The sequence below is a fragment of the Lissotriton helveticus genome, chromosome 12, assembly GCF_964261635.1.
Source record: "Lissotriton helveticus chromosome 12, aLisHel1.1, whole genome shotgun sequence".
In the NCBI taxonomy this organism is placed as follows: Eukaryota; Metazoa; Chordata; class Amphibia; order Caudata; family Salamandridae; genus Lissotriton; species Lissotriton helveticus.
The window spans coordinates 110497643-110525090 of record NC_136073.1 but is presented as its reverse complement, the minus strand read 5'-3'; the positions used below and the strand labels follow the sequence as shown (position 1 = coordinate 110525090).

Here is a 27448-nt window from a genome sequence, read left to right as displayed (position 1 = left end):
TGGGCCTGAGAATCTGAACAACCAAATATACTAAGGGGTGGCACAATGGTCCTGGCTTACACTGGCTTAAAGATCTTGAGTGTGTGAGGGAGTGGGATGTGATATAGGAAGTGTGGGGGAATTTCCAAACATAGAGAAGCATCATTTTGGAGCAATCTTCCCTTCGACCAGCGTTACCCACATTTAAGCGGACATCCACAGTTGCAAAAGATTAAAAATGTAACTTTTTTTTTAAGGGATCCACGCTTACAGGCTTCATGTTAACAAGTTTGATATAAGATAATGGTGAGGAAAACATGAGTCTCCCCATGTATTCTGTTTGTGTGCACCCAGGACCCTATCATGAATCTAAGGTCTTCTCCCTTACCTGACTTTCTGCGCAGTTACCGGTCGCGTGGCCCTTGGCATCTTGCATCCTTTATTCCTGCTTACATTTCTCCTCTACAAATAGGCTTGTTATCATATGCAGAAGGGATGACAGACTTGCTGACTTCATAGCATCTCTGCCCCATACCTTGCCCCAGTCACTTAAAACCTTCCTTTTCCCCAAAGCTCCCTAAACTTTTCTTCCTCATTCGCTCTGTTATAAATTGTTTTAGCGCTGGGACGCTCAAGGGCAGCCATGCGCTCTATAAATCCAATTCCATTCCATTCCATTCCATACCATGTTTGTATGGCACACACACACACACCTACCTCTGTCATTCGGCCGCAGTACATGGGTCTCACACAGGAAAGCCTGAAGTCCCTCGCCCTGGTGATGGAAGTACCAATCTTCTACTACCTCCTCGAACTCCTCCAGCATGGTTTCACACTGCAGGACGAGAGACAAGGCGTAAAGTTAAGCAAATTCAGCACTGGGGGTGCAAGGAGGATGACTAAGGAATACACCTTCCCATTCCCACTGTACTTCCCATCGTTGAACGTTTCCTATATGGGCCTAGAATGCCCACTGCGTAAAGATGATCATCTCAGACGCTGCGCTCAAGCCGTGTCGAGAGAAAACTTTTACACCACCCCTGCTAACATTCTAATGAAACAGGCAAGAGTACTGACATTTCCCTCCCCATGCAGTGTAGGAAATCAGGACTTCGGATTTCTTATCAACCGAGAGTTGCCATCTTCTCATGTTTGTGTCCATCGGTTGCGCTCCTGTGTGCAAGCTTTCTGTGTCCGCAGTAGGTGTGGGACATATATGAGTAGTGACCTCCTTATTTCCAGCCACAGTACAGTAACATGGGGCCAACCAAATGAAGTACACTTAACCCAATGAAGTATAATTCATGCACACAAATCTATGGTTTTGCCAAGACATGCAGCAAAAACAGTAAATGTTTCCACACACTGGAAACACTTACGGAATAAAACCATGAGAAGATGGCCAGTGCTGCAGCACCATGTACTTGTAGGTGACCCCAGTACAAAGACTAGCTCCTCGATCCGCTCCCACCTTGCGGCCTCAGCAGCCTTCCCGAGACTGCAAGGCAGTTAACCACTTTCTATTTGTGCTTTACTGAGCTACATTGTACTCGTGTTGCCTTCATCTGATTCACTGTGCTTCACAATGTGGCTGTTGTTTATAGTTGTTTTCTGCCTTATTGTTTAGCCTCACTGTCATCCTTTGTTGTGTTTTACCTACTGTTTAACTTGTTGTTACAGTCGTTCTTGCTGTTCCAGCCGTTTTGGAGCAGGAGCCGTCCCACCTCACTGCCTGCTCCTTTTTTACGCCACTCCCGCCACCCAGCGCCCCATACCCGCCAAGGACCTACTGTTAAAATCTAGAGCGTGGCATAAACATTATCGGCGCCATCTTGTCCTTTTCAGATCTATACGTGCGCGTAAGCAGCAGCCATTCTGAATGCCATGGCTTCCTTGCCCACTGCTGATAGCCAGCGCGTCTCTCCCCCTCCCTCTCCGGCCTCGCAAGCACCCCCCGATCTCTCCTGCCAGGGCCATAAACGCACCTCCAGCGTGACCCTGCCTCAGAGCCATATCCCGTGCAGTACCCTCACACTCCTTTCATCTCTCTCACGCGAGCGGGCCTTCTGATAACCTCTCCCTCCTCGTCCATTGTCCGAACCGTTCCCAGGCCACCACCTAGCCTTGCAGCTGCAGTTTATTGCCCCTACAGTAGGAACTCACCCGACATCAAAGGAGCGGGGGTTAATCAATACCCTCACACCTCCAGATCCGACCGATCGCCCACTTTCCCGTTCCCAGCGGAATGTCCAGCTGCGCGATAACCACCACATGCTGAGATCGAGGTGGGAACTCTACTGTAGATGTGTGTGGGAACGGGCCTGGACCGGGGATTCCGAGGATGTCTTTTCTGGCCTTCAAAGAAACATTATGGATGCAATGTATGTAATAAAGCCATAAACCTGTGTATAAGAGGCCAGGCCTCAGAGATGCGGTTAGAGCACCTCGAGAAGATACCCTGTTGTCTGATTTGACGTGTTCTGCTCCGTCGGAATAAACTCCTGTTTCTTGCCTTCCAGTCTCCAGCGCCTGCCTCTTTGTTTGGTAATATTGAATGGTATGAGAGGCGGCTATCGCCGGGCAAACCTTGAAAAGGGGTAATCGAGCTGACCTTTGCGCCCTTTTTAACAATTGGCGTCCCAAACGTGGGGCCCATCAGCGACACGTGGATCCAGTGGGAGAGGTCCCGACGACAGTGTGAACGACTGCAACGATCAGGAAGAGCTCCTGCCCGATAGACCCTCGTCTGGCAGCCGATCATCCGAACTTCACCGGTTCCGAGCAGACCTCTCTCGAGTGATCTACGGTCCTGACTGGGAACCATCAGTAGTGCCACAGCAATTACGGAGAATAGAGGACGATCGGGCGCTGGAAGCGGAAGACGAGAAACCGTCCATGCGGTCCGGGTAAGGTCGTGTAACACGACGAATTGCGAATTGATTGTTTGATTGTTTGAAAATACTAGTATTACTCATTTGATTGTTTCTGAGAGATTCTCTGTCTGCAAACAGGGAAGAATAGGAGTATTCTCTCTTTGCAGATAGTGAAGGGTAGGTAACGCAGGCCTTTGCCCCCGTTGTAATCCGTCGTGCCTGCTTCCCTCTCCATTTGATTGATTGTTATCCAAGCATTTACTGCTTTGGAATTGGTTCTCTTTGGATCATTCTCTATTTGCAAACAAGCACTGAGTCGCAATACTCGGTTTAGTCTTTGCAGATAGTGAAGGATAGGTAACGCAGGCTTTTGCCCCCGTTGTAATCCGTTGTGCCTATTTTTATCCCTCATTTGATTGATTGTTTATCCGAACATTGATCGTTCGGAATTGGTTCTCTTTGGGTTATTCTCTATTTACAAATAAGCACAGAGTCGCAATACTCTGTTTAGTCTTTGTGAATAGTGAAGGATAGGTAGTGCAGACTTTTGTCCCCATTGTAACCCGTCATGCCTATCTTTGCCCAGTTTGTTGGTAGTTGGTTCAGCCCGGACCGCTTATTAGAGGTGAACCATCCGGCTCCACTGGAGGGCACCCCTAATAAGGACATGTTTACTAAATATGGACTAGTCACCGTGGCTTATAGTAAGCTGTGGCATAAATACACGAGAAAGGATCGGGAAAGTCAGTGGCCACTGATAGGATCCTTTGATAACGATAAAATAAACGCGCTGGGAACAGCCCTTTATAACAATAAGACAACACCCACTATGATCGATAGCTTCGGCATGTGGCGCAAAGAAACAGAACAGCGGAAAAAGAGAAATGAGGTCAGGTTAGAAAAGGAATTACGCAAAGCAGCTCACCTAGCCGCTAACAAATTGAAGGAAGAAATAAAAGAAAGAGAGGAAACCAAGCTAAAACAAGACTCCGAATCATCGGGCCAGTGTCCCGTCAGGACACCCTCTACACTTTACCCCGAGCTACCTTCGAAACAGCGAACGAACGATGATTTACTACTAGGTCCCCCGATCATCTACATGCCCCCTCCATATGCCCCTTCCCAACCCTTAGCGCAGCACCCGCAACCCCCAACGACAGACGAGAGTAGTGCCGGAGCCTCGGTCCTCATGGCCTCTGCGCCGACCGAACCCCTCGTACTCAGCGCAGCGCGAGCAGCGACTTCAGATGATCCCGAAGCTGGGAGGAAAGACCCTGCTAGGTCGAATAGATTAAGTAAGGATGAACGAGCTGGGATCGATAAGATTGTAAAGACACTGGTGGTGCGAAAGGAAAGTGAGGATTATGTAACGGATATGTACAATACATATGCCAATAGCCACAGACGACACTTCGTCGTACGCCTTTGTTACCATACCCTTAATGCCTATGAAGACCGATACCAAGGAAAAGGCTCTGAAAACCTAACGACTCTGTATAGGAAAGTTGATGTCGGAGATGGAGGCGAGTGTGATGTGACGAACCTCTTCACGCGTACGCTTGAAGTTTTCCGCCACCTCACGGAACAGAAACCAGAGACTAACACCACGACTCCTGCAGCGACTGAAGCCAGAGTAGAAAAAATTGACACGATGATGCCCATAAAGGAGGCCGCTCCCTATTGGGTTCCCCCACGAGGACAGGGAACACACGACGATATTAACCACCAAGATGCGAGAGGGAGGGTAGTTTACAACTGGGTTTACCAACCATGGGATCGGCAAGACATCCTGACTTTCCGAAAGTCCTTGCCTGATCTGCGAAAGAACCCCACAGCCTTCTATACAGAATTAGCCACCGCTTTAGGTTCAACGATTATGACCCTAGCGGATATCGATTTGTTTTTCGGGCTATGTCTGCCAGCTGATGTGTGGAAGCAAATCCGGAAAGTCGATTACCTTGAGCTGTTCGGACATACCTGGATACAACTCGGTGATGTAGACAAACAGCGAGAGCCGGGACAGAAACCTTTGAAAGCCATTCTAGACCTACCAGATAAGATCGTGCAGAAATTAAAAACCCTAGTCTCAGAAAGGAAGGTGGACTGGTCGATAGTAACGGCCTGTCGCCAGAAAACCCCAGGAAGACGTATCAGAATACTTCTCCCGGTTTGAAACGGTGTTCTCCGATTACAGCGGCCAGGACATGAACACTGCAACCGGACATCACTTGTTTGTCCAGAACTATGTGAAAGGCCTGACACCAGAAGTCTCGCAGAAACTACAGACTAGCGAGAGTAGTTGGGCGGCCTCCAAGCCCACAGCTATCCTTCAGATGGCTCAATACTATGAGCGACAAAAGAACGAGAACGATCGAGCAACTGAGAAAAAGAAAAAGGACTTGAAAGAGAGGGTGATGATTGCTCCGTTGCAAGGGGTGACTATAGGAAGGGAACAGTATAGAGAAAACTACCAGTTGAATGCTCCTAGAAATCCACCCACTAGAGACCGCACACCCGCACCCGGCGTTCCACGAACAGACCTCGATGAGAACCAGTGTGCGTTTTGCAAAGGATTTGGCCACTGGAAGTCTCAATGTCCAGTTCTGCAAGAAGCACTCAGAAATAAAGACACGAGAGACGTAGCGGGCGGGCCGAGAAATAGAGGACAGGGACGAGGGCACACAAACGACACCAACAATGACAGACCTGGCAGACCGAACACGTTTGACCGTCCCCGACAGAATCAGTGCCAACAGTCTGACTGCGACAATGCCCATGACTTTGCATAGGACTGCCAAGGGCAAGGAAGGGATCCAGTTGAGCTCTATGTTGACCAGCAAGGTCTTTATGTCACCGCTAAGGTCCTAGGTACGAAGTCTCCATTTCTGGTAGATACTGGTGCAACACGTAGTGCGTTGTCTAAACGATTGATTCCCAGGGCACCCTTGTCTGGCTCACATGTGACATCAATAGGTTTTGATGGAACGCCCTCCACTAATCCCTTGTCCACACCGATCTCTTTTAACTTGGACAATAACACCACTGACACGACGTTTTTGCTCTCCTCCAACACCCCCGACGCCATTATGGGACTTGACTTGTTGAAACATTTGAGCCACTATTAGGTGTTCACAAGACTGAGTTCGAGTCATTCTGTACGACAACCCAACGCTGCTCAGATCTTGTCGCACACAACGCATATTTTCCATCACTGACGCTGACTTGTCCTTACTCGACACCCTACCTCTATACCTATGGGCAAAGACTGACTCGGACGTAGGACGCATGATGATAGACCCTGTACACATAACTGTTCGACAGGATGCAGTGCTCCCAAAACTCCCACAGTATCGGATATCGCCCGAAGGCGAGAAGGCATTGGTAAAAATCATCCAGTCCCTGGTAGACGCAGGAGTGGTAGAAGAAGTAGTTGGCAATGTTTGCAACAGCCCTATCCTACCCATTGTGAAGAAGCAGGGTGAGGGAGATGAAAAAGCGTACCGCTTCATCATCGACCTACGAGAAGTCAACAAAGTAGTTGTACCTCAGTACCCTGTAGTCTCGGACATCACCACCATTCTGACCCTGATTCCTTCCACTGCCACCACCTTCACGGTAATCGATCTCAAGAACGCATTCTTCTCCATCCCCATCCACACAGACAGCCGCTACCTTTTCGGCTACACTTTAAAATCCCGCTCATATAGATTTTGCAGAGCACCCCAGGGCTACACTGAAAGTCCAAGCATCTACAGCCAGGCCCTCAAGAGACAACTGGATGCAGTCCAGTTACCGGATGGAGTGGTGTTGATACAGTACGTCGATGATATCCTTTTGGCGGCCGACACCACTCCACTTGCAGTCACAGCCACCATCCAACTCCTGCACTTCCTCGCGGAAAATGGCCACATGGTCTCCAAGAAGAAGTTGCAATTCTGCCGACCTCAAGTCACTTACCTAGGCCACCTCTTGTCCAAAGATGGGAGAAAACTCACACCCGATCGAATTCAGGCTATTCTAGAGACCCCTATCCCTAAAACCCCGAAGCAAGTCCGCTCTTTGGTAGGCCTCACCTCCTTCTGTCGACAATGGTTGCCAAATTTCAGCCTCATTGTGAAACCACTACTTTCCCTACTGGCTAAAGATGTCCCCTTCCCGCTCCCTTGGACCCCTGAATGCCAATCCGCCTTCAAGGAACTACGAGACGCCCTTTGTTCAGCACCAGTCCTAGGAACCCCTGATTATACAAAACCCTTCTCTCTCTACACTCACGAAAGGGAGGGATGCGCTTTGTCTGTCCTGACTCAAACCATCGGCCCCAAACAACGACCATGTGCCTATTTCTCTGCCACTCTTGACCCTGTAGCAAGAGCTTTGCCTGCCTGCCTTCGAGCAGTAGCTGCTGCTGCTGTCTCTATCCGACAAAGTGAGGGGATCGTACTCTCGAATTCCCTCACGGTACTAGTGCCTCATGCTGTTGACACCCTCCTAAACCAGACCAAGACACAACACCTGACCAGCGCACGACTGACTGGTACGAACTGACAATGCTCGCACCTCACATCACGTTGAAACGATGCACCACACTGAACCCAGCCACCTTGTTGCCTCTGCCTGAGAATGATCCCGATGTGCCCCCTATACATGACTGTGTGACCCTCACGGACGAACAGACTAGGAGTAGAGTGGACCTTCGAGACACAGCTTTCCCAGATCCTGACGGAGAGCTATGGGTGGATGGCTCTTGCATCAAACTCACCGATGGCACCACCTCAGCTGCGTATGCAGTTACCACAGCCCGAACCGTAGTTGAGACCGCCCGCATCACACAGAAATCTGCACAGGCAGCAGAACTGATTGCCCTCACACGAGCATGTATCTTAGCAGCAGGGACGACAGCAAACATTTACACGGATAGCCAGTATGCCTTCGGGTGGTTCATCATTTTGGGCTCCTGTGGAAAGAAAGGGGATTCCTGACCTCACACGGCACCCCATCCTACATGGAGATCTAGTCTCCGCTCTGACTGAAGCAGTTCTCCTTCCCAAACGACTTGCTGTGATCAAATGTCAGGCACACAAAAGGGTGACAGATATCGTCGGACAGGGGAATGCACTGGCTGACATCACCGCCCGGACGACAGCAGAGAATAGGACGACAACACGCATATACTGACCATGGCTCACTCCCCTGCACACATAGGAGCAGCCCCTATGGCTGAACTTGTCTCACGAGTTTGGCATAACGACAAAATTACAGACTCAGCCAAACGTCTTGTCCAACAATGCCTAGTCTGTCTGCAACACAACCCTGGGAAAGGAACTGTCGTACCCCGAGGAGGATTTGGGGTCCCCAACCACCCATTTGAAGTCCTACAGATGGACTATATTCAGTTAGAGAGATGTCAAGGACTGAAGTATGTACTTGTTGTTGTATGCGCTTTTAGCAAATGGGTGGAAGCCTACCCGACGCGTGACAACACTGCCATTGCCACTGCAAAAGTACTACTGAAAGAGTTCTTCCCTCGCTACGGCCTTTGCCGTATTTTATGGAGTGACAATGGCCCCCATTTCATAGCCGAGGTTATCCAGCTTATCCTGAAAGGACTGGGGGTACGACAGAAATTCCACGCAGTTTTTCACCCCCAATCTGCTGGTCTGGTCGAGCGGCACAATGCCACATTGAAACTAAAACTGGCTAAAATAGTGGCCACCACAGGACTAAAATGGCCAGACGCTCTTCCCCTGGCATTGCTGTCAATGCGTTCCACCCCCACCAAACACCACTTGACCCCTTACGAGGTCGTTTACGGCCGGCCCATGAGTATCTGGTCTGCACCCAAACCGACATCTATTCACGACGTCCCGGACGTCCTAATGTCTGACTATCTGTATAACCTAACTAAAACACTGTCTGTTATTCATCATCAGGTGCTGCAGGCCATCCCCGATGCTTCCAGGGGCCCCGGACATACCATCCAGCCTGGAGATTTCGTCCTAATTCGGAACTTCCAGCGGGAGAAGAGTCTGGAACCCCGCTGGACGGGCCCCTGGCAAGTCTTGATCACCACCCGAACAGCTCTTCGAGTGGAGGGGAAGCGAAATTGGCTGCATGCACATCATTGCAAGAAAATCTCTCCGACCCTGACGTCGACCGAAGACGTGACCACCCAAGAAGAGCTCCTGAACAAAGACCGACCATCCCTGAGCTGCTACCCTGAAACAGAGACACTCGAATTGGCGAAATTCCCTGATCCCACTGTGCCATCCAGAGAAGGGTATAACCTGCGACGAAAGAAGGGAGCTTCGGCTAAGCAGACCACTGACTAAGTTACAATTCTCAGACCGGTGGCCTAACACTACTAAGGCTGCCAGGAGAGAAGCCCAACGAAGTTTGTGGTTCTGCCCACTACCGAGCACCTTGAAGATGATGGAAGCGCCCGATACGAAGATGATGGAAGCAACCGGACATCCGAAGACCCACTACAGAAACCCGAAAACTGACAGGTTGCACAGCTCAAAGACTATTGCTCTTCTTATCGCTCTTCTCTTTTGCCTCCTCCTCATGACTACCTTCTGGATCGTGGAAGAGAACGCACCGGTTCATAAGACATTTCTAACGACTGCACGGCCTACCACCATAAAAGAACACTACCTGGTCTCTCTTTCACCTCAAATCCAAGAAAGGCGTAAGGAGTTCTGGAACAACTCCTTCGTACAGTTGCTGCACCAACACAAACTTGCTGCAAATGCCACGAATTGCTGGATCTGTGGGTTGATACCACATGCCACCGGACATTCCATCCCCTTCATCCCTTCACCTTTTTCTGTTCATGGCTCCTGCCTTGCTTGGCTGATCCTCTTGCAAGAGAGCTACAGAGACAATGCCACTTCCAGCGAAACTATGTCACACTTTTATCATGGAGTCTGGTTGAACAAAACCGGAAGAACTGCTGCTCCCTTTTGCCCTCTATCCTCCAATGCTTCTGTTCACATGGACATCCCCGCCAAAGAAATGGTGGAGATGCAAATATTCAACAATCCAGCCAGACCCACCTTCTCCTACCTCCGGAAACGAACAGCTGCCACCCTGACTGTGGCCCTATCTGTCGTCAATGTGTCGGGCCTTGTATGCATCACAGGCCATGGGACACAAATGGTGGGCCACAGCACTTGCCGCATCACCAGAACTTTGGACTCAACCGACCCACCCTCTTTTGTCACCTCTCCAAACATGTACTTCGTCTGTGGTACAAAAGCCTACACCTGGCTCCCAAAGGATTGGGAAGGTACCTGCTACATTGCCTTCATCCTTCCTCCAACCTATGTGGCTCCGGCAAACCATCACCGACAGAGACGAGCAAAGGACATTGAGCAGGCCGACTCCACTGGAGCACAATTCTTGGATGCAATGAAAGGACTTGTTCCACTTTGGGGTCCGATGGCGAACAGTCGTGCCATTCGACATTTATCCCAGGCAGTCGAGACAACGATGAACATTACAGCTGGTATCCTCACAAACAATACAGCCGAGCTTCAGGCGGTCCGTCTGGTGGCTCTTCAAAACCACCTTGTTCTAGATGTGGTTCTGGCGGACCGTGGAGGAGCATGTCGTATCATCGGGTCCAGCTGTTGTACCTACATACCAGACAATTCACCCTCAGTCTACAAGGCCATTGAACACCTCCACAGACTCTCCTCAGAAGTTCATCAGGAACAAGAAGGATGGTCGCTTGGGAGTTGGTTCTGGAGTGCTGTAAAGGACTGGGGATGGAGGTTGTTCATGATCATACTGATACCAATCGTCGTAATATGTGGACTCTGCCTGGGTATTATATGTTCATTTGGTCTTTATTTCGAATAAAAAATTCATAAAAGACGACATACAAACCATTCATGATTAAAAATACCACTAACAATCCATAATTTGCTAACAAAGCCTAGTACAAGAAATACATGATAAAAAATACCACTAGCAATCCACAATTTGCTAACAAAACATAGTACGAGAAATACATGTAGTCATAACAATCAGTTTAAAAGTATGTTCAGTTTCTTTGCTCGAATCAACCACGCCCAGCCCAAAAATTTGGCTACACAAACCACAAACATTTCAGATCTAATATCACGTAGTTTCGTTAGTGCTTCTCGATGTCCCCCACAATCCAAAATTGCACATAAAGGTTTCAACCATTTAATTCGAGGGGAACGATAGGCAGGACAACCGAAAAATAGATGACCAATGCTTTCTACCTGGTCGGGACACCAAAAACATTTGTTGCCTGCCTTCGTCTCCCACTTTGCAGTAAAGGAATTGATAGGCAATGTACCAGTACGAAACTGATGGTACAGTTTACGGTCTAGCACCTTGCAGATCAAATCCCAATAGGGCTCAAGGGACGGAGTGACCTTACGTGTTAAAAATAGACCAGTTAGAGTTTTGTCCGAAGATTGGGTTACTAGTATAGATTTTTTCCAGGCCCAGAAAAGGGTCTTAAACTCGGGTTTTGATGGAAAAATGGACCTCCCAGGGTTTGACCATAGCTCTGGCAGGCCCATCTTGTACAAGATGTGTTTGACTTCCCTGAGCCAAGGGATTTTTTTCGCACCCCACAGTGATTTTACCTCATCTAACTCACGAGAAAAAAGGCTGAGCTCTGGAGTCGTCCAGAGCCGATGCCATAATGCCACTAGGCGAAACTGAGCCAGCTCATCTATAGGTCTGCATCCAAGATCTAATAGCAGAGGTTTTATAGGTGAGGACTGCGGGAGTCCTACCAGGTTCCGTAGGAACCTGTTCTGTGCAATGACCAGACCTGACAAGTCCTTATATCCCCAAACGTCTGCTCCGTATAGGGTTGCTGCATTAACCTTGGCCTCATAGATTTTTAATGCAGGAGTAATGCGTTTGGTAAGGGATTTTTTTTGTTCTTGCAATGGACAACCAGCAAGGCGAGTAAATTTGAGTTTGATTGTCTCCAGTTGGGGGTTCCAATTGAGTTGGTGATCTAGGGTCACACCCAAGTACGTCATGACCTTGACCTGCTCAATTTGGATGCCATTCAAAGTGACCAAACATTTTGGAGGGGTTTTCTTGCAAAAAACCATAAATTTAGTTTTGTCAACGGTAATCTGCAAGTTGTTATTATTACAGAACTCTGAAAATCTATTCAGGGCTACCTGTAACCCGCTCCTAGTTTTCGAAAGGAGCAGGGTATCATTGGCGAAGATTAACATGGGATATTTAGATCCGCCCAGGGTGGGAGCGTCTGACTGTATGTTATTAAAAAAATGGACCACCTGGTTAATGAATAGGAGGAACAAGGTAGGAGCCAAGACACAGCCTTGGCGCACCCCACGTTGGACTGGGAAACTGTTGGTCACCTGTCCCTGACTCCCCCACCTTACCTGAGCGAAATTATCCTCATGTAATCGCCGGACTAAACCCAGGAGTTCTGGTGGAAGGCCCATTGATCTAAGAGCCTCCCATAGTTTCCCCCTTGGGACTAAGTCAAAAGCCGACTTAAGGTCGACAAATGCGGCATAGATAACTCCACCACCCAGAAAAACCACCTTCCAAAAACGCATGGTAAATCGAAACACCTGATCTATGGTGCTGGTACCAAATCTAAATCCTGCCTGCATAGGGGAAAGTATATTATTCAGTTCGATCCACCCCTGAATTCTTACTAAGACCATCCTTGATACTATTTTCTGGATCGAATCTATCAGGCTGATAGGCCGATAGTTATTTGTCATTGAACGGTCACCTTTTTTATATACAGGCAATATCTCAGCCCCTTTCCAAGATTGTGGGATCTCAGCCCCAGCTGCGATGTTATTAGCCAATAGCGTAATGTAAGGGACCCATAGATCAAGATTTAGTTTAAAAAGGTCCGCTGGTATGGCATCTAAACCTGGGGCTTTACCAGACTGGACAGACTCGAGAGCGTGTACAGTATCTGATACAGAAAATGTAAGACTGTCCCCCAATTTTGGAGGAATAGCCTGCGACACAAGTACAGTAAAAATGTTCTTGCGCAACACTTGTGTCTTTAAATTGAGCTGAGAAAAATTCCACCCAGGCCTGAGCTGAGACATGGTTGCCCGGTGTTTGGGGATCAGAGCCCCTGCCCCATCTAACAATTGTCCAAAATTTCGTTTGGTTTGATGACTCGCAGGCTCTGAGGAGGTCAAGCCAATAGGAATCATCCCAATCTCGCTTAGCTGCCCAAAGTGTTTGCTTATAGTGCTGCCTAGCTTTCCTAATGTCGTCAGTAATCCGGGCTTTAACAGCTACTATTAATTTGCTGTGAGCATCTCTACAGCTCTTATTGTACCATTTTTTGTGCACTTTGACATTCTTAGTATTTGAAGGCTTGGTGAGAAGATTTTTAAGATCCATAAAACACTTCTCGTGGAGATTAGTGATTGTAGGATCAACCCCACCAGAGGGGGATAATGAGGACATCCTACCCCACACATTAAGAACCAACTCCTCTATTTTACAAATAACCACTGGGTCGTCTAAGACCCTGGACCATTTGACTCGCCGTCTATTGTCGCACTAGACTACGTCAGACGTTAGATGACTTGTTTCCATTAGGCGAGCACCCAGACCAGGAACCCTGAGTCCCAAGGAAAGAGGGTTGTGATCGCTCTCTGATCTAGTCTCTACCAACATATCTATCACGTGTGACCAGGATTCAATATTGACCAGTATATAGTCTATGCGACTAGTACTCAGACCATTATCAAAAGTTTGGGTCCCTGATCTGTCAGATGGAGTGCGCCCATTTACTGCCCGAAGACCCCACTCCAGACAGAAACCCAGCCAGTGTAGTGCTGCCTCAGTACCCCTCACTCCCTTGCTAATAGTTAGCGGGGGAATATTCCAGGCAAAATCCTCTTCGGATCCCACATCTTCTGCCAAGGTAAGAATGGGCTCAAAAGAGGTATTCAGGTCGCCTGCTATTATAACAAACTGATCACCTTTGGATTTCTTCAGGAGGTTTTCAAGATCATTCAGGACAGTTTGCTTCTTCACACCCCGACAGCCTCGGGCGTAGACATCAATTAAAAGTAAATCCTTAGTGTTGGCTTTGCTCAGGCTGATACATAGGAGGTCGACATTTTCTACCAAAATTTCCTTGACACAGCATCCCAGGTTATTTCTAATCCACACAGTGAGGCCACCAGAGGCCCTTCCCCTAGGACCCTGTGTGGCGGGTTTGTTAAAGTTCAAATAGCCTACTCTAAATAAGGGGACTGTTGACCATGTTTCCTGGAAAACAATGATATCATAAGAGTCGATAAAATTGACCCAGTCATCGTTATTGTTAGAAAGGCGACCCGGGGGAGACAGAAGAGGTCTGACTGACCACCCCTAGGTCCACCCCTCCGTTGAGAAGTAGCCGAGCGTTTACCGAGAGGCCTCCTGACTGAGGGTCCTCTCCTAGGATCGTACAGCAGAGTAATCACAACACTACAAACGGACACCACACAGGAGGTCAAGTTCTTAAACTTTATAAGTAGTAAACGGTTGCTGGTTCTTGGCAGTATGTACAAGCAGGGCGATGGATCTGGAAAGTCTCGTAAAAGGGGGGTAAGGTAGCGGGACTGTCTTACTCTGGGCGGAGGAAGGGATACCCTGCGCACAGCTCTAAATCCTCGAGCTGGGGGGTTCCGAGCGGGTCGAGCCGCGGCAGCGCCAGCAGGCTAACAAGAGGGTTCAGCAAGGTCGGCCGCGGCAGCGCCAGCAGGCTCTCCGATGGTTCAGCAAGGTCGGCCGCGGCAGCGCCAGCAGGCTCTCAGATGGTTCAGCAAGGTAGGCCGCGGCAGCGCCAGCAGGCTCTCAGATGGTTCAGCAAGGTAGGCCGCGGCAGCGCCAGCAGGCTCTCCGCTGATTCAGCAAGGTAGGCCGCGGCAGCGCCAGCAGGCTAACAAGAGGGTTCAGCAAGGTCGGCCGCGGCAGCGCCAGCAGGCTCTCCGATGGTTCAGCAAGTTAGGCCGCGGCAGCGCCAGCAGGCTCTCAGATGGTTCAGCAAGGTAGGCCGCGGCAGCGCCAGCAGGCTCTCAGATGGTTCGGCAAGGTAGGCCGCGGCAGCGCCAGCAGGCTCTCAGATGGTTCAGCAAGGTAGGCCGCGGCAGCGCCAGCAGGCTCTCAGATGGTTCAGCAAGGTAGGCCGCGGCAGCGCCAGCAGGCTCTCAGATGGTTCAGCAAGGTAGGCCGCGGCAGCGCCAGCAGGCTCTCCGATGATTCAGCAAGGTAGGCCGCGGCAGCGCCAGCAGGCTCTCAGATGGCTCAGGTTACCGGAAGGATGAGTTTGTCTGGTGTCGGCCTTGACAGCGTCAGCAGGGCTCCCAGTCCAGGATACAACTGAAGACCTGATCCAGGGCTGGCCCAGATATAGGTCTGGAGCTCTTTGAAGTCCGGACCCTCGCGCCTGGGGGTCAGAGGGGCCGGGATGAAGATGTCCAGACACCCAGCAGGGGGGTGGAGCCAGCGCCCAGGGAGGCCGGAGGGCGATCGATACCAGGCATCCGGGGACGGCTGGAGGGCCATCGAAACTCCTCTCCCTCCGGGATCTGTCGAGTGGCCACTCGACCACCTGGGTGGATCTTGGTGCCTCGATGTCTGGGCTTCGCTGGGGCCGAGGCCACGTGGTCGTGACGTGGTGGGCCCAAGATGGAGTCGGGCACGGCCTCGTGCTTAGGTCGTGATGGGCCTACGCTGGGGCCCGGCCGATGATGGGGGATCCGGGATGGTAGCCGGATCTGTGGTGTTGGTGCGTGCAGGGTCGGGCAGAAGGGGCCGCCCGAGGTCCGGAGGAGGGCTGATGTCGTCCTGGGCCTGTCATGCGGGAGGGGTAGGACCACGCCATGAGGCCGGGTCCAACAGTTATCCAGGCGTCCCCGCAGCCCTGCGATGTTCCATGAGGCCACCCTGATTGGATCATCTGTACTGTTAGCAGAAGATGTCTGCGACGGGCCCAATTCCCCTATCCTGGTCTTAGCGGAAATATCAACAGAGTCCAAAATTAGACCAGTGTTTTTAGGAGAGGTTAGGCAATCTGTGCACGTTATCAAGGAGGTGGGTGTAACAAGCACCTGAGGGGGAGAGGGTTCCACAATGGGCATTATGTCAACAATCCCCCCATGTCAATCAACCTCCTCCAAACAGCCAAACATGTTGGAAGTGGGTGCGCCTTGCCACCAGTTATGTTGGCTTTGTCCACCATCCCTGTGGCCTATCCATCTGGCGTTCTGTACTGTTGACCAAGATCCCTCCATCGCTGATAGCTGCCGTGGTGGGTAAAAAAAAGTAAGGGGTCTGACAACGATTGAGGGGTTGGCATCATGTGAGGACCATACGCAGAGGTGCTGTGCTGTATGAGGGTCTGCGAAAGATACAACTATACAATCTCCAGTAATGGACTTGTGAGTGGGGCCTACCCAAGGCACTCTACGTACCATTAGTACACGACTTCTTTGGTGATTGGGGAGCTGTTTATTTTCATTTAGCCAGTGAATAACTTTGTTTTTCAGGGAGTGATGTTTCTCTTGTGATTGTGGACCCAATACAGGAACTCCAGCTAGTATAATGACATAGGGCCCAGCTTCTGGTGGCAAGTCAATAAACCCCCCACGAAAGTTTGAACGACTGGCCTGCCGGGGTTGATTATTCACAGAAACTGGCCGTTTAGCGTGGTGTGGAACAGTTTGTAGATTTTGTTTTGGTTTGGGGGGGGCTATACTTTGGGGGGGAAGAGAGCTTGGTGCTGTGTAACTTGGGGTGATAACAGTTTGGTTAACGGCAGTGGTACGAGGCTTTGGTATAGGTTTGGGTATTGAGGGGGGCTCGGGGGGGTATTTGGGTGTTGGTGGGGACACAGGCAGGGGTTCTAATACCTGGGCCTGTGGGATAGAATCCTTACCCTGTGGGAACTTTGCTTCCATTTCTTTTAGGCTAAGACTAGCCAAGGTGACTATGGTCCTGTCCATTTCAAGTAAGTTATTCTCTATACGGGAAAGCCTAAGTTCCAAGGGGGTGAGTAATTGTTTTAATGTACCCCAAACAATTTTAAGAAATTCTTCATCACCCCCCCTATCTTTCTCAATTCCACTCAACCTACCCTCAGGTTGACTCTCTCCATTCTTAACTGGAGAGGCTCCCAAAGAAAGATCTACCACAGAACTGTGTAAACCAGAGACAGCTTCCCCACCCAAAGTGCAAGAGTTGGTTTTGGAAGTTTCATCCTTTATCCCGTGGGTGGCCAACGATCTTCTACTATTAAAAAACTGGGACCTTGCAATTTTAGCCTTTTTGCATGCATAAATGGATCTGGCAAGACATTTCTTTTTATAAATGGCAGCTTTCTTAGCGCTAACTGATGTCTTGGGCAGGTTATTTTTAGTAGGGAAGCTTGTGCCTGCCTCGCGGATGAGAGGTACGGGACCCTTAATGGGTTGTAGAGGAGTAGGTAATAAATTATGGGGTGACACTGGAGGAGATGGGGTTGGGACAGAGTGAATGACTGCCGACGTTAGCAATGGTCGAGGACCTGTTGTACGCTCGGGGGTTAAGGCAGAGGCAATGTTGCCCAGGGATGATTTCTTGGTGCTGACTAGGTTCTCAGAAAGCCTTCGTGCGGCTTCTAATTCCAGTGAAACCCTGTGCTGCATTTTACTGATTTCCACGTCGATTGCCAAATTAGTCTTGGTAAGGAAATCATCCAAGGTTCTATTGGAATTACTCGCTACCATGGCGGTTTTACTACGGCTACTCCGTGTGCACATTATACAGATGGCAGTAAAACAACAATTACAAGAATGATAAGTCTTGCACCGGGCAGGGGGGCTGGCCCAGCCCAGACCTCTTAGACCTCGAACGGCCTCAAACGGCCCGCTCTTTGCCCCGGGCGCTCCCGCGCGCTACCGCGCAGCGGATACACCGCCCACTGAAATAGGGCTAGGTCAGGGCAGGACAGGGGGCGTGGCCGGCAGGGAGAGCGGCCACAGGTGTTGCACGCAGGGACTCCTGGGCAATGGAGTCCCTGGTGGGCTGCTCGCAGCCCTGCCGGTAGACAAGGGGGTCAGGAGTCTTAGATTCCCCTTCCAACGCCTCACACAGACCGCAGGCGCAGCGGGACTCGCGCAGCGGGTCCGGCAAGCTGTAGAGTGAAGACGGTGATCCAACGACGAGAGGGAAAAAGGTGCCTCCAAACAATCCGGTGAGCAGTGAGTCCCCTGGGTATTCAATGCTTGCCACCTCTGTGTTCACTATTTGCTAACTGTATTTGCCTTAAGACTCCGAACTTCGAAGCTGAGCGCATGAAAGCTTTGTATGATATCGAAATACGTAACATAATGGGGATAGACATAAATTGACAAGCTGGCTAGATATGTTGAAAAGGGAGGACTGTTAAAATCTAGAGCGTGGCATAAACATTATCGGCGCCATCTCGTCCTTTTCAGATCTATACGTGCGCGTAAGCAGCAGCCATTCTGAATGCCATGGCTTCCTTGCCCACTGCTGATAGCCAGCGCGTCTCTCCCCCTCCCTCTCCGGCCTCGCAAGCACCCCCCGCGCTCTGATAGCCCCCGATCTCTCCTGCCTGGGCCATAAACGCACCTCCAGCGCGACCCTGCCTCACAGCTATATCCCGTGCGGTACCCTCACACTCCTTTCATCTCTCTCACGCGAGCGTGCCTTCTGATAACCTCTCCCTCCTCGTCCATTGTCTGAACCGTTCCCAGGCCACCACCTAGCCTTGCAGCTGCAGTTTATTGCCCCTACAGTAGGAACTCACCCCACATCAAAGGAGCGGGGGTTAATCAATACCCTCACACCTCCAGATCCGACCGATCGCCCACTTTCCCGTTCCCAGCGGAATGTCCAGCTGCGCGATAACCACCACATGCTGAGATCGAGGTGGGAACTCTACTGTAGATGTGTGTGGGAACGGGCCTGGACCGGGGATTCCGAGGATGTCTTTTCTGGCCTTCAAAGAAACATTATGGATGCAATGTATGTAATAAAGCCATAAACCTGTGTATAAGAGGCCAGGCCTCAGAGATGCGGTTAGAGCACCTCGAGAAGATACCCTGATGTCTGATTTGACGTGTTCTGCTCCGTCGGAATAAACGCCTGTTTCTTGCCTTCCAGTCTCCAGCGGCTGCCTCTTTGTTTGGTAATATTGAATGGTATGAGAGGCGGCTATCGCCGGGCAAACCTTGAAAAGGGGTAATCGAGCTGACCTTTGCGCCCTTTTTAAAACTACTTGATGGAGGCCGCAACACGACCCCATTAAGTAGCTTCTTGATGCGCTCTCACCCTGTGGCTTTCAGCAGGTCTCCCTGACTCCTTTCCATTTGTGCCTTGCTGCGCTACATTGTACTCTTGTTGCCTGTATCCGATTCGCTGTGTTGCTCACTGCGGTTGTTGTTAAAAGTTGTTTTCTGCCTCATTGTTTAGCCTCGCTGTCATCTTTTGTTGCATTTCACTCTTCAGTTGTTCAACTTATTGTTAACAGTTGTTCCTGCTGTTCCTGCCTTTTTGGAGCAAACCCCAGACTGCCTAGCCGCCAACTCCTGTCACCCAGCGCCCTGCTAGGACCTACTTAATGGAGGCTACAGCGCTGGTGTGCCTAAAGTAAATTCGTCTGCGCCTGGACTGTGCCCAGTGCTAGGAACCCTAGCCCTCCTTCCACCCACAACCAAGATGAAACATCATAGACACATAAAGAACTCTGCAACACAATGGCAGACTATTTCCACAACAAGATATCCACCATCTACAGAACCTTCGAACCTCAACCCACTGACCTCTGCAACCTCCTCACACTTACCGGCACCACCCACGACCACCAGCTCACCGCATGAGAACAACTCACCACACAGAGTACCACAGTCATTATGAACTCCAGCCACTCGGGAGCACCCATGGACCCCTTCCCCCACCACCTCTTCAACCTCGAAAGCGTCCATCACTAGGGCCAACTTCCCAGAAGGATGGAAACCTGCAGAAGTCAGACCCCTCCTCAAGAAACCCTCTGCCGGCCCCAGCGAACTCAAGAACTACTGCCCCATCTTGCTGCTCCCCTTCCCTGACAAAAATCCTCAAGAAAGCGATCAACCACCAACTCACAGAACACCTGAAGATAAACTACCTACTGGACAACTCCCAATCCAGGTTCCGGACCAACCACAGCACCGAGACTGCCCTGATCTATGCCACCAACATCAGAACCCTCCTCGACCGGGAATAAACAGCGGTCCTGATCCTCCTCCATCTCTCACCAGCGTTCAATACCGTATCCCACCACAAATTCATCAAGAGACTCCACCACATTGGAATCCAAGGAGACGCCCTCAAATGGATTGCATCTTTCCTCACAGGACAAACTCAGAGAATCCGCCTTCCACCCTTCATTTCGGAACGCAACAGCATCATCTGCGGCATCCCTCATGGATCATTCTTCAGCCCTACCCTGTTTAACAGTTACATGAACCCATGGGCTTAACATCATATCCTACGCAGATGACACCCAGCCCATTCTCTCACGCTCTGAAGAACCCTTTATCACTAGGACTAACAACCACAACTACATGACGGGGGTTACTAACTGGATGAGGACCAACTGCCTCAAACTCAACATGGAAAAGATGGAAGACTGATTTTTGGAAACAACACCTCCCCATGAAATGACACCTGGTGGCCCTCCGAACTCTGGCCCACACCCACACCGACAGACCATGCCCACAACCTTGTCATCATCCTGGACAGCAAACTTACCATGAAGTGCCAGATCAACACATTCTCAGCCACCTGCTTTCACATCCTCTGCATGCTCCAAAAGAACTTCAGATGGCTCCCCATTAACACCAGGAAAACCATCAATCAAGCCCTAATCACCATGGAGAAGCGTGGCTCAGTGGTTAGAGGCGGCAGACCCGGAAGCGGAGATCGGCCGTGGACCAGTGTTCGATTCCCCGCCTCGGCGGGTCTCGGGCTCAAAAAATTCCACGGACTCGACAATTCTCGCTCCGGTGCCTACTCAACTCACGGGGTCACACTCTGCGACTCTGGGCAATAGCTTGCTTAATCTCCACTACGGCCTCTCGCGGCGGGATGCCTGGCTTTCACCTTGTGGATACCCTGCCGGGGTATCTCACAGGGGAATACCAGGACGGGTTCCCTAAGCAAGCGCTTAGATACCGGGACGGTGATTTGCGCTATATAAATACATGTACATGAAAGATCTTAATTCCCAGTTTGATCCAAGCCTTTTTATTACAATGCCTAAAGGAGCAGCATTCTTGAGTAGTATTGAGCATTCAGCCCTGGATGCTGCTGAAAGCTCGTAGGTGGAGTAGCATTTGAGGAGCGAGGGCAGTATCGACAGAACAGACTGCGTCCATGGACTTCGGAAGAAGGATAGAAGATCCCAGCACAGCTTTTCATATGCATGAGGTCCAGTCTATAATTATTGAACCGTTACACGTGTCTAGTCCAAGCAACTCACTTAACGGTCTTAATACAGCTACTCTACATTTACAATTCTCAATCTTGAGGAGCTCCATGGTTCGTAATGTGTTGTCTGTGGTCACCTTGCCATCAAAGATAGGGTCCTGAAGGGCTTTTGCGATGATGTGCCTTTAAGCAACAGAGCAATAGCACAATTTTAGTATCATGGCAAAATGCACCAGAGAGCAGCTGCTACCCCAATGGGCTATTCTTTGCAAATATCAGAGTTGGTGTCAGAACCCATGCCAAAGTGAAATCAATAATTATCTATCATCCAGCAGGGACTTAACAAAAAAAAGTGGTGTCAAGCTAAGATTTTTCCCATCACCTGGTCTTTTCAACAAAGGTGCATGGAATACTCAAGATGGGTCAATGGAAAGAAATTAGGACACGGCAGGCATCTTTTACATTTTATCTAAGGACAGGTTATTGCTCCTACAATTCTGAACTTTCTCCCACCCCTAAAATGTTAGAATCACTGTTAATGTAGCAGAAGACCCTCGTCAGGTGTCTAAATGGTGTCCAACACAGGTCCAGGGGAGCCAGATCTAGGCAAGATTATTAGGATAAGCACATAAGATAAATGCAAATCTACTGATTAAAAATAACTCACTGATTCAGCGAGTCATTATCATGAAAATCTGGCTTGGATCTGCCTACCGGACCTACATCCTCTAAAGCTCTTTACCTGCTTCTTCATGGTAGTGACCTCAATGGATGGTTCGTCCCACAGCTCTTCGGGGATCCCAAGATCGACCTTCACCCCCTTGTTTCGGAGATTCTTCAGGGTGGTCATGGTTTCACTTTGGCCCTGTGGTGCATGTGGCCAAGATTTGTAAGATTATTAAAAACAATGCTAACAAATTTCAAGAGGGTGCAAGCTTACAGAGCTAGACACAAGTAAATGACTCGTAGTATTGCTGAAAATTGGTATAAGCATGAATGACTGCCACAAGCCAAGACGTGAGCATTACTGTGTAGTTACAAAAAAACAGGAAAAGAAAAGGTAAGGGTGCCCCTACCCCACTACTATTTGATATAATGCATTAGAGTACTGTGGCTATCAATGACTTAGAAGTAATGGGTCAGTTGATCTCTTGCAACAAGTACAGGTCCTTGCACAGTCTGCCCAGAGAAAATAAGATTGATACCACACATTGCACCTCAGTCCAACACACACTGCACTGATAGCAAGAGGTTAGCACAGGAGGTGGGAGTAAGACTCCTATAGTGTTTTTGATACTACAGGAATCCCTGCTGGGACTGAGATAGTTATGAATGGTCCTCAGGTACCTTGGCATAACGTAAGCTGCCATGCCGTTCTGCGTGAACACTGTACTCAAGTATACGCTCACAGATGTTATCCAAGGCCTCAGCGAGACGAGTTTCCCTGAAAAAGAAAGAGGAGTTTTTGGGCAGCCATATTAAGTGGTGAGAAAGAGTGAGAGGGATACAGAAGAAGAAGATAGCTTAGAGTCTAAAGGGACCACTTACGATGTGTTGTATTTGATCCTCTTCTTCCTAGAACCAGAGTCCAGGATCTGACCCATTTCCAGCACCTCCTTTGAGCGACTACTCTTCTCCAGCACCGACTGCAGTTCCACAGTGAGGAACTTACACACTAAGGGGGAGGTCAGAGAGAAGATGCATTAGCAGAGGTGTTTTATCCTACACATTCAAAAGTTGTCCTTGGAAGGAGAAGTTGACATATTGGTAACCACCTACTAAAAAGATGTCAAAATATTTTAATCTCCTAATTCAGGAATATTTTATGGGCAATTTCTTTTTTTTTCTCGCCACTCAAACCGAAGCTACAAAAGTTCAGCCTAACACACATCACTGATGGCTGTCACCTTTCTTCTGAGCTGCCTCACAGCCAAATGCGAACTGTTCCCCACGGCTCATCGCAAATACACACGGAAGATTCGAACATCCACCTGGCATTTTGCAGACTCGAGCATTGTATGTGCCTTGCTTCACAGCCAGCTAAATCCCTGCTGCAAGTACCTTCACTGAAAGTTATCTTAAGCTCTTTGTGCACAAGAATATATGCCATTGTCTGCACCATGGACAAACCATCTCCGACAATCTCTTCCCTCAATGCACATAAAGCTGCTTCCCAGAGGCTCTCGCGCCTCCACCTGTAGTAGCTACCATCCCTGAGCCTCACTAATTCACCCACTCTCAAAGCCACTCCAGCCAGAAAAGTTAGCTGATCGAGTCTGCTGGGCACTGCAGCTCGCAACTGCTCTGGACAAAAGGAACCTCTACTTGCCTTCTTCATCCTGGAGCTATGCCTTGGACACTTGTACAAACCTCTTAGGACAAAACTACTTCAAAGTTTGTCACAATGTTTCAGGCTATATTTCTGAAACTTTTTAAACTAAATGTTATACTTTGGTGCTTTATGTAAACATTTATTGACATGAGTAGCACTTCAGGACTACAGAGTTGAAGACCGACTCACTTGTTTGTTGAGTGCCTAACTAATTTACTAACTCACTCAAACACCAAGTAACTTCCTGCAATACAATTTCCTGATGCTCTCACACTCAGTCACTTACTGGATGACTTAGTCATCTAATCAATAGTGCAGCAACTTCCATACCAGTGAAATGTGCCTTCATTCACTATTTACACTCAATCAGTTGATGACATAGCATCTGACAGATACGGATGGAGACCGCATGAAGGTAGGGACTGTTTAAAACCACAGCAATACTGAATCAGCCTAAATAAAAAAAATACATTAAACAGCTGCTGTTCAATGAGGTCATGGAGGATGCAGTGTGATATGAGTCACTATGCATATACATCATTACAAAAACAGGGCAACCCAATATTCACCTGGGAACAGAGCAAGTAGACCAGAAACAAGACAACGTTCCCAGTGGAATTACTTACTCTTTTTAATAAAGAATTGTGCTACTTTGTAAACATCTGGCCGCCACCATTTGGAATGGCTTGCCCACTGATCTCAGGCTCATGGACTGCCACCGCACGTTCAGAAAAAAACTGAAAACCATACTTTTCTCAAAATCCGACTAATTCCTCTAGACTCATGTACTGGCCCACCGCAAACGCTAACAATCTCAGCGCCGTGATATCCTGCTTAGCATGAATGCAGCGCTTTAGAAGTAACATAACATAACATAACATAACATCAGTAATATGTTCAATGAACGTCTGAAGCAAAGCCGGTTATCTAATAAAAGTACCATCATTTATTCAGACGTATGCATATTGTGGCCAATATATTATAGTGTTAACAAATTAACACAGACAGGTGGCAATTGAAGAAGGCGGTGCAGTGACATGTTGAGGTGTAACAGTTAAGAATGAATGTGCACATTATGGTAGTGCACATTACGACAGTACATACAGTTCACAATTTATACAGCATGAAAATCTATTCAGTGTGATATGCTGACGTTTCGACTCAAGGGTCATAAACTGGAGTTAGTCATGATCAGGACTTGTAATTGCAGATAATTGTCAAAATTTTGAAGCACTAAAATTGTAATAATTAAAAAATTCTGTACAAAATATCCATTACAAAAACAAGCCATCCACAAACTATTATGTAATTAAGTGTGTAGTATTGTGCATGCACCCACCAAATATACAAATTACGATGCAGACTGGATAAAGAAATTCCCGCTTTTAAAATTTTGCCATAAGCAAATGATACAATGTTTATGCATAGAGCATCACCTGAATGTCTTGCCATGTCATGCTGTGTACATTTGTGAACACTTTCCTACTAGACCACAATAAGCATTATGCCAGAGTATACTAAAGCACCTGCATTACATAACAGGCCTTACTTTAACATGCCCAGCACTTGTTAATGACGTCTCCAGAGTAGCACAATTTCTTGCAAAAAAGACTGAAGTGATAACATTGGGAACGTTGTTCTGTCTTTTCTATGTCACGCAACTTTCATGTGTCATTCAAAAAGCAGCGCATTGTGGATATGTTGCATAACTCTGTGTTTTCGGGATCATAACCATTAGGTAGCGAGGTTTCACGTTATTTGTGAACAGTGCAGGGCTACCAAACGCGAGCGGACTAAATTCACTGAAAAGTAAATGGTCTATCCCCATACAAGATGTGATTTACATGAGAACTCTTCCTGATTTAGTGAACAGCGCCAAGAAACCGTCCGGTGTATGCTGCGCTCTATAAATCCTTTTTACATTACATTACATTACATTACAGAACAACATCCATTCGATGTCTAGGAAGATGGAAAACAGGGTTTCTCGAATCTGTGCCTTAATAGATGTTTCAATCAGCCCTGAATAATTCCCTTCATGGGATGAAAAACGTTGGCTACAGTGGACAGGAGTGTTTAAGAAGAATACGAATAAAGGCAGAACGTTTTAAAAACAATTTCAATGAGTCGATGAATTATGTGATGTGTTTATTGCCATTCCACTAATCTGAAAAGGATCACAAATCCTGTTTAATAATGTTATTATATCCTGGGTGCGGAGACATACGTGTTACTGTTACATCATTCATAATGCCACTCTAATGCTCTCTGTAAAAGGTTAACACATGATGCATGTGATCAAAAATTGTAGCTCGAAAAAGTAATCAAACAAAAAGGCAGAGACATACTGCATACAAAACAGTTTAAGAGCATTGCTTTGATTCAAAGTCCATAGTATTCAGTTATTTTTGCTCTAGATAAAATGGAATCCATTATCCTTAAAACGTCTTTGTCGCTGTATGTGCCAACGATGTTTCACCTGCACAAGATTTTCTGGGTCATTATCAGGACAAGAGGTGAAACTTAGCACAATGAGAGCTATGTCACTTAGCCTTCAAAAGAGGGTAATCAATATAAAGCAGGGGAATTTAAACCTATAATGGAGAGCAAGAGGTCAGCAATAGCCATCAAAAGTCTTGGGGAAACAAATTAAGCCATCAGGCAACTTGCTTGCGGTAAGGAGAAAATCCAGCAACTGATTAGAGGATACTGGGATAAAGCTGTGGCTTTTAAAACAAGGTTTCACTCTCGAGGTACCATGGACACAGGTTGCTGCAATTTTCTTAGCGTTGCTGGGCTAACTGGATGATTTTGTCGCACTACAAGAACGCAGCTTTATTCCGATGTCCTCCCTCGATCCCAGTTGGGATGGTGTGAGAAGTTGGCCTGATGTGCAGTGCTCACTATTCTAGTGATCACTATATATCAGTCCAAACAACCCTTATTGATGATTGGTTGTAAGTCAACCTTATAGACCAGCTATCCTAGTAGCATGGATACGAGCAGTCTAAGGCTAAGACTCTAGAGGGCGTGTTAAGCCAGCTGTTTTACCATCACATTACCCCTTGAACACCCAGTGAAAGGACACCACACAAGTGTTATGAAAATAAACAATGTATTTATTAGAATCACAACAACCCTGTACTCTTTATGAGGACAGGGTGCTAAGCACACAACAAAACTCTTACGAAAATACTTTTAAGTTAGCACGTTACACAAATGCCCGAGGGGCACGAAAAACCATATACTTTCAAAGTGGAATGCGAATTACTAGCAGGTAAGTAACGATTCTCAGAGGCTTTGGGATCGCTAGGACTGGACTACTGAACCTTTAGATTACTAGCAGGAGGCCTAGGGAACTCGGGTGCAGAGTGTGCACTCTCACGCGGGATGCGGGACAAAGTCTATGGAAGCTAGAAAAGGCAAAGTTAGTGTTCACGGGCGAACCCGACCTGGTAGGAAGAAAACGACAGTGGATCCTGACCCTAGGATAGTGAGGCTATGCTGGGACACCGAAGTGCCGAAGTTACCTAGCCCAGGGGCTGCAGCTGCATAGGTCTGAAAAGACGTCGGGGATCTCGTTGCCGGACCAGGAGCCTGGAAGGAAGAAGTTGCTGGCAGGCGACCAGTGAAGGAAAGTTCGATGGATCCAAGCCTGGATCAAGGAAGAAGAAACCTGAAAGCAGAGGGGACCAAGTTCTTGAATCACTAGCCAGTGATTAAGTGGGCACCAGGATGGCACCGGGCGAAGTCACCGCAGTCAGGTGAGTGGGCGCTGCTGGGCTCTGCA

General features: G+C 48.5%; 1 protein-coding gene across 2 annotated transcripts in view; it reads right to left on the bottom strand.

Annotated features, from left to right (window-relative positions):
- CNPY4 (canopy FGF signaling regulator 4) overlaps positions 1–27448 on the bottom strand; it is a 51961-nt gene that overhangs the window by 12414 nt on the left and 12099 nt on the right. Inside the window, exons 2-5 of one of the 2 annotated variants that reach the window (XM_078669383.1) lie at positions 22875–23001; positions 22674–22770; positions 22069–22191; positions 697–814 (exon numbers count right to left, since the gene is read on the bottom strand). In XM_078669383.1, coding sequence (XP_078525509.1) covers positions 697–814; positions 22069–22191; positions 22674–22770; positions 22875–23001 — 465 coding nt within the window. The remainder of the gene's footprint in view (positions 1–696; positions 815–22068; positions 22192–22673; positions 22771–22874; positions 23002–27448) is intronic. The other variant, XM_078669384.1, reaches the window with a different exon arrangement.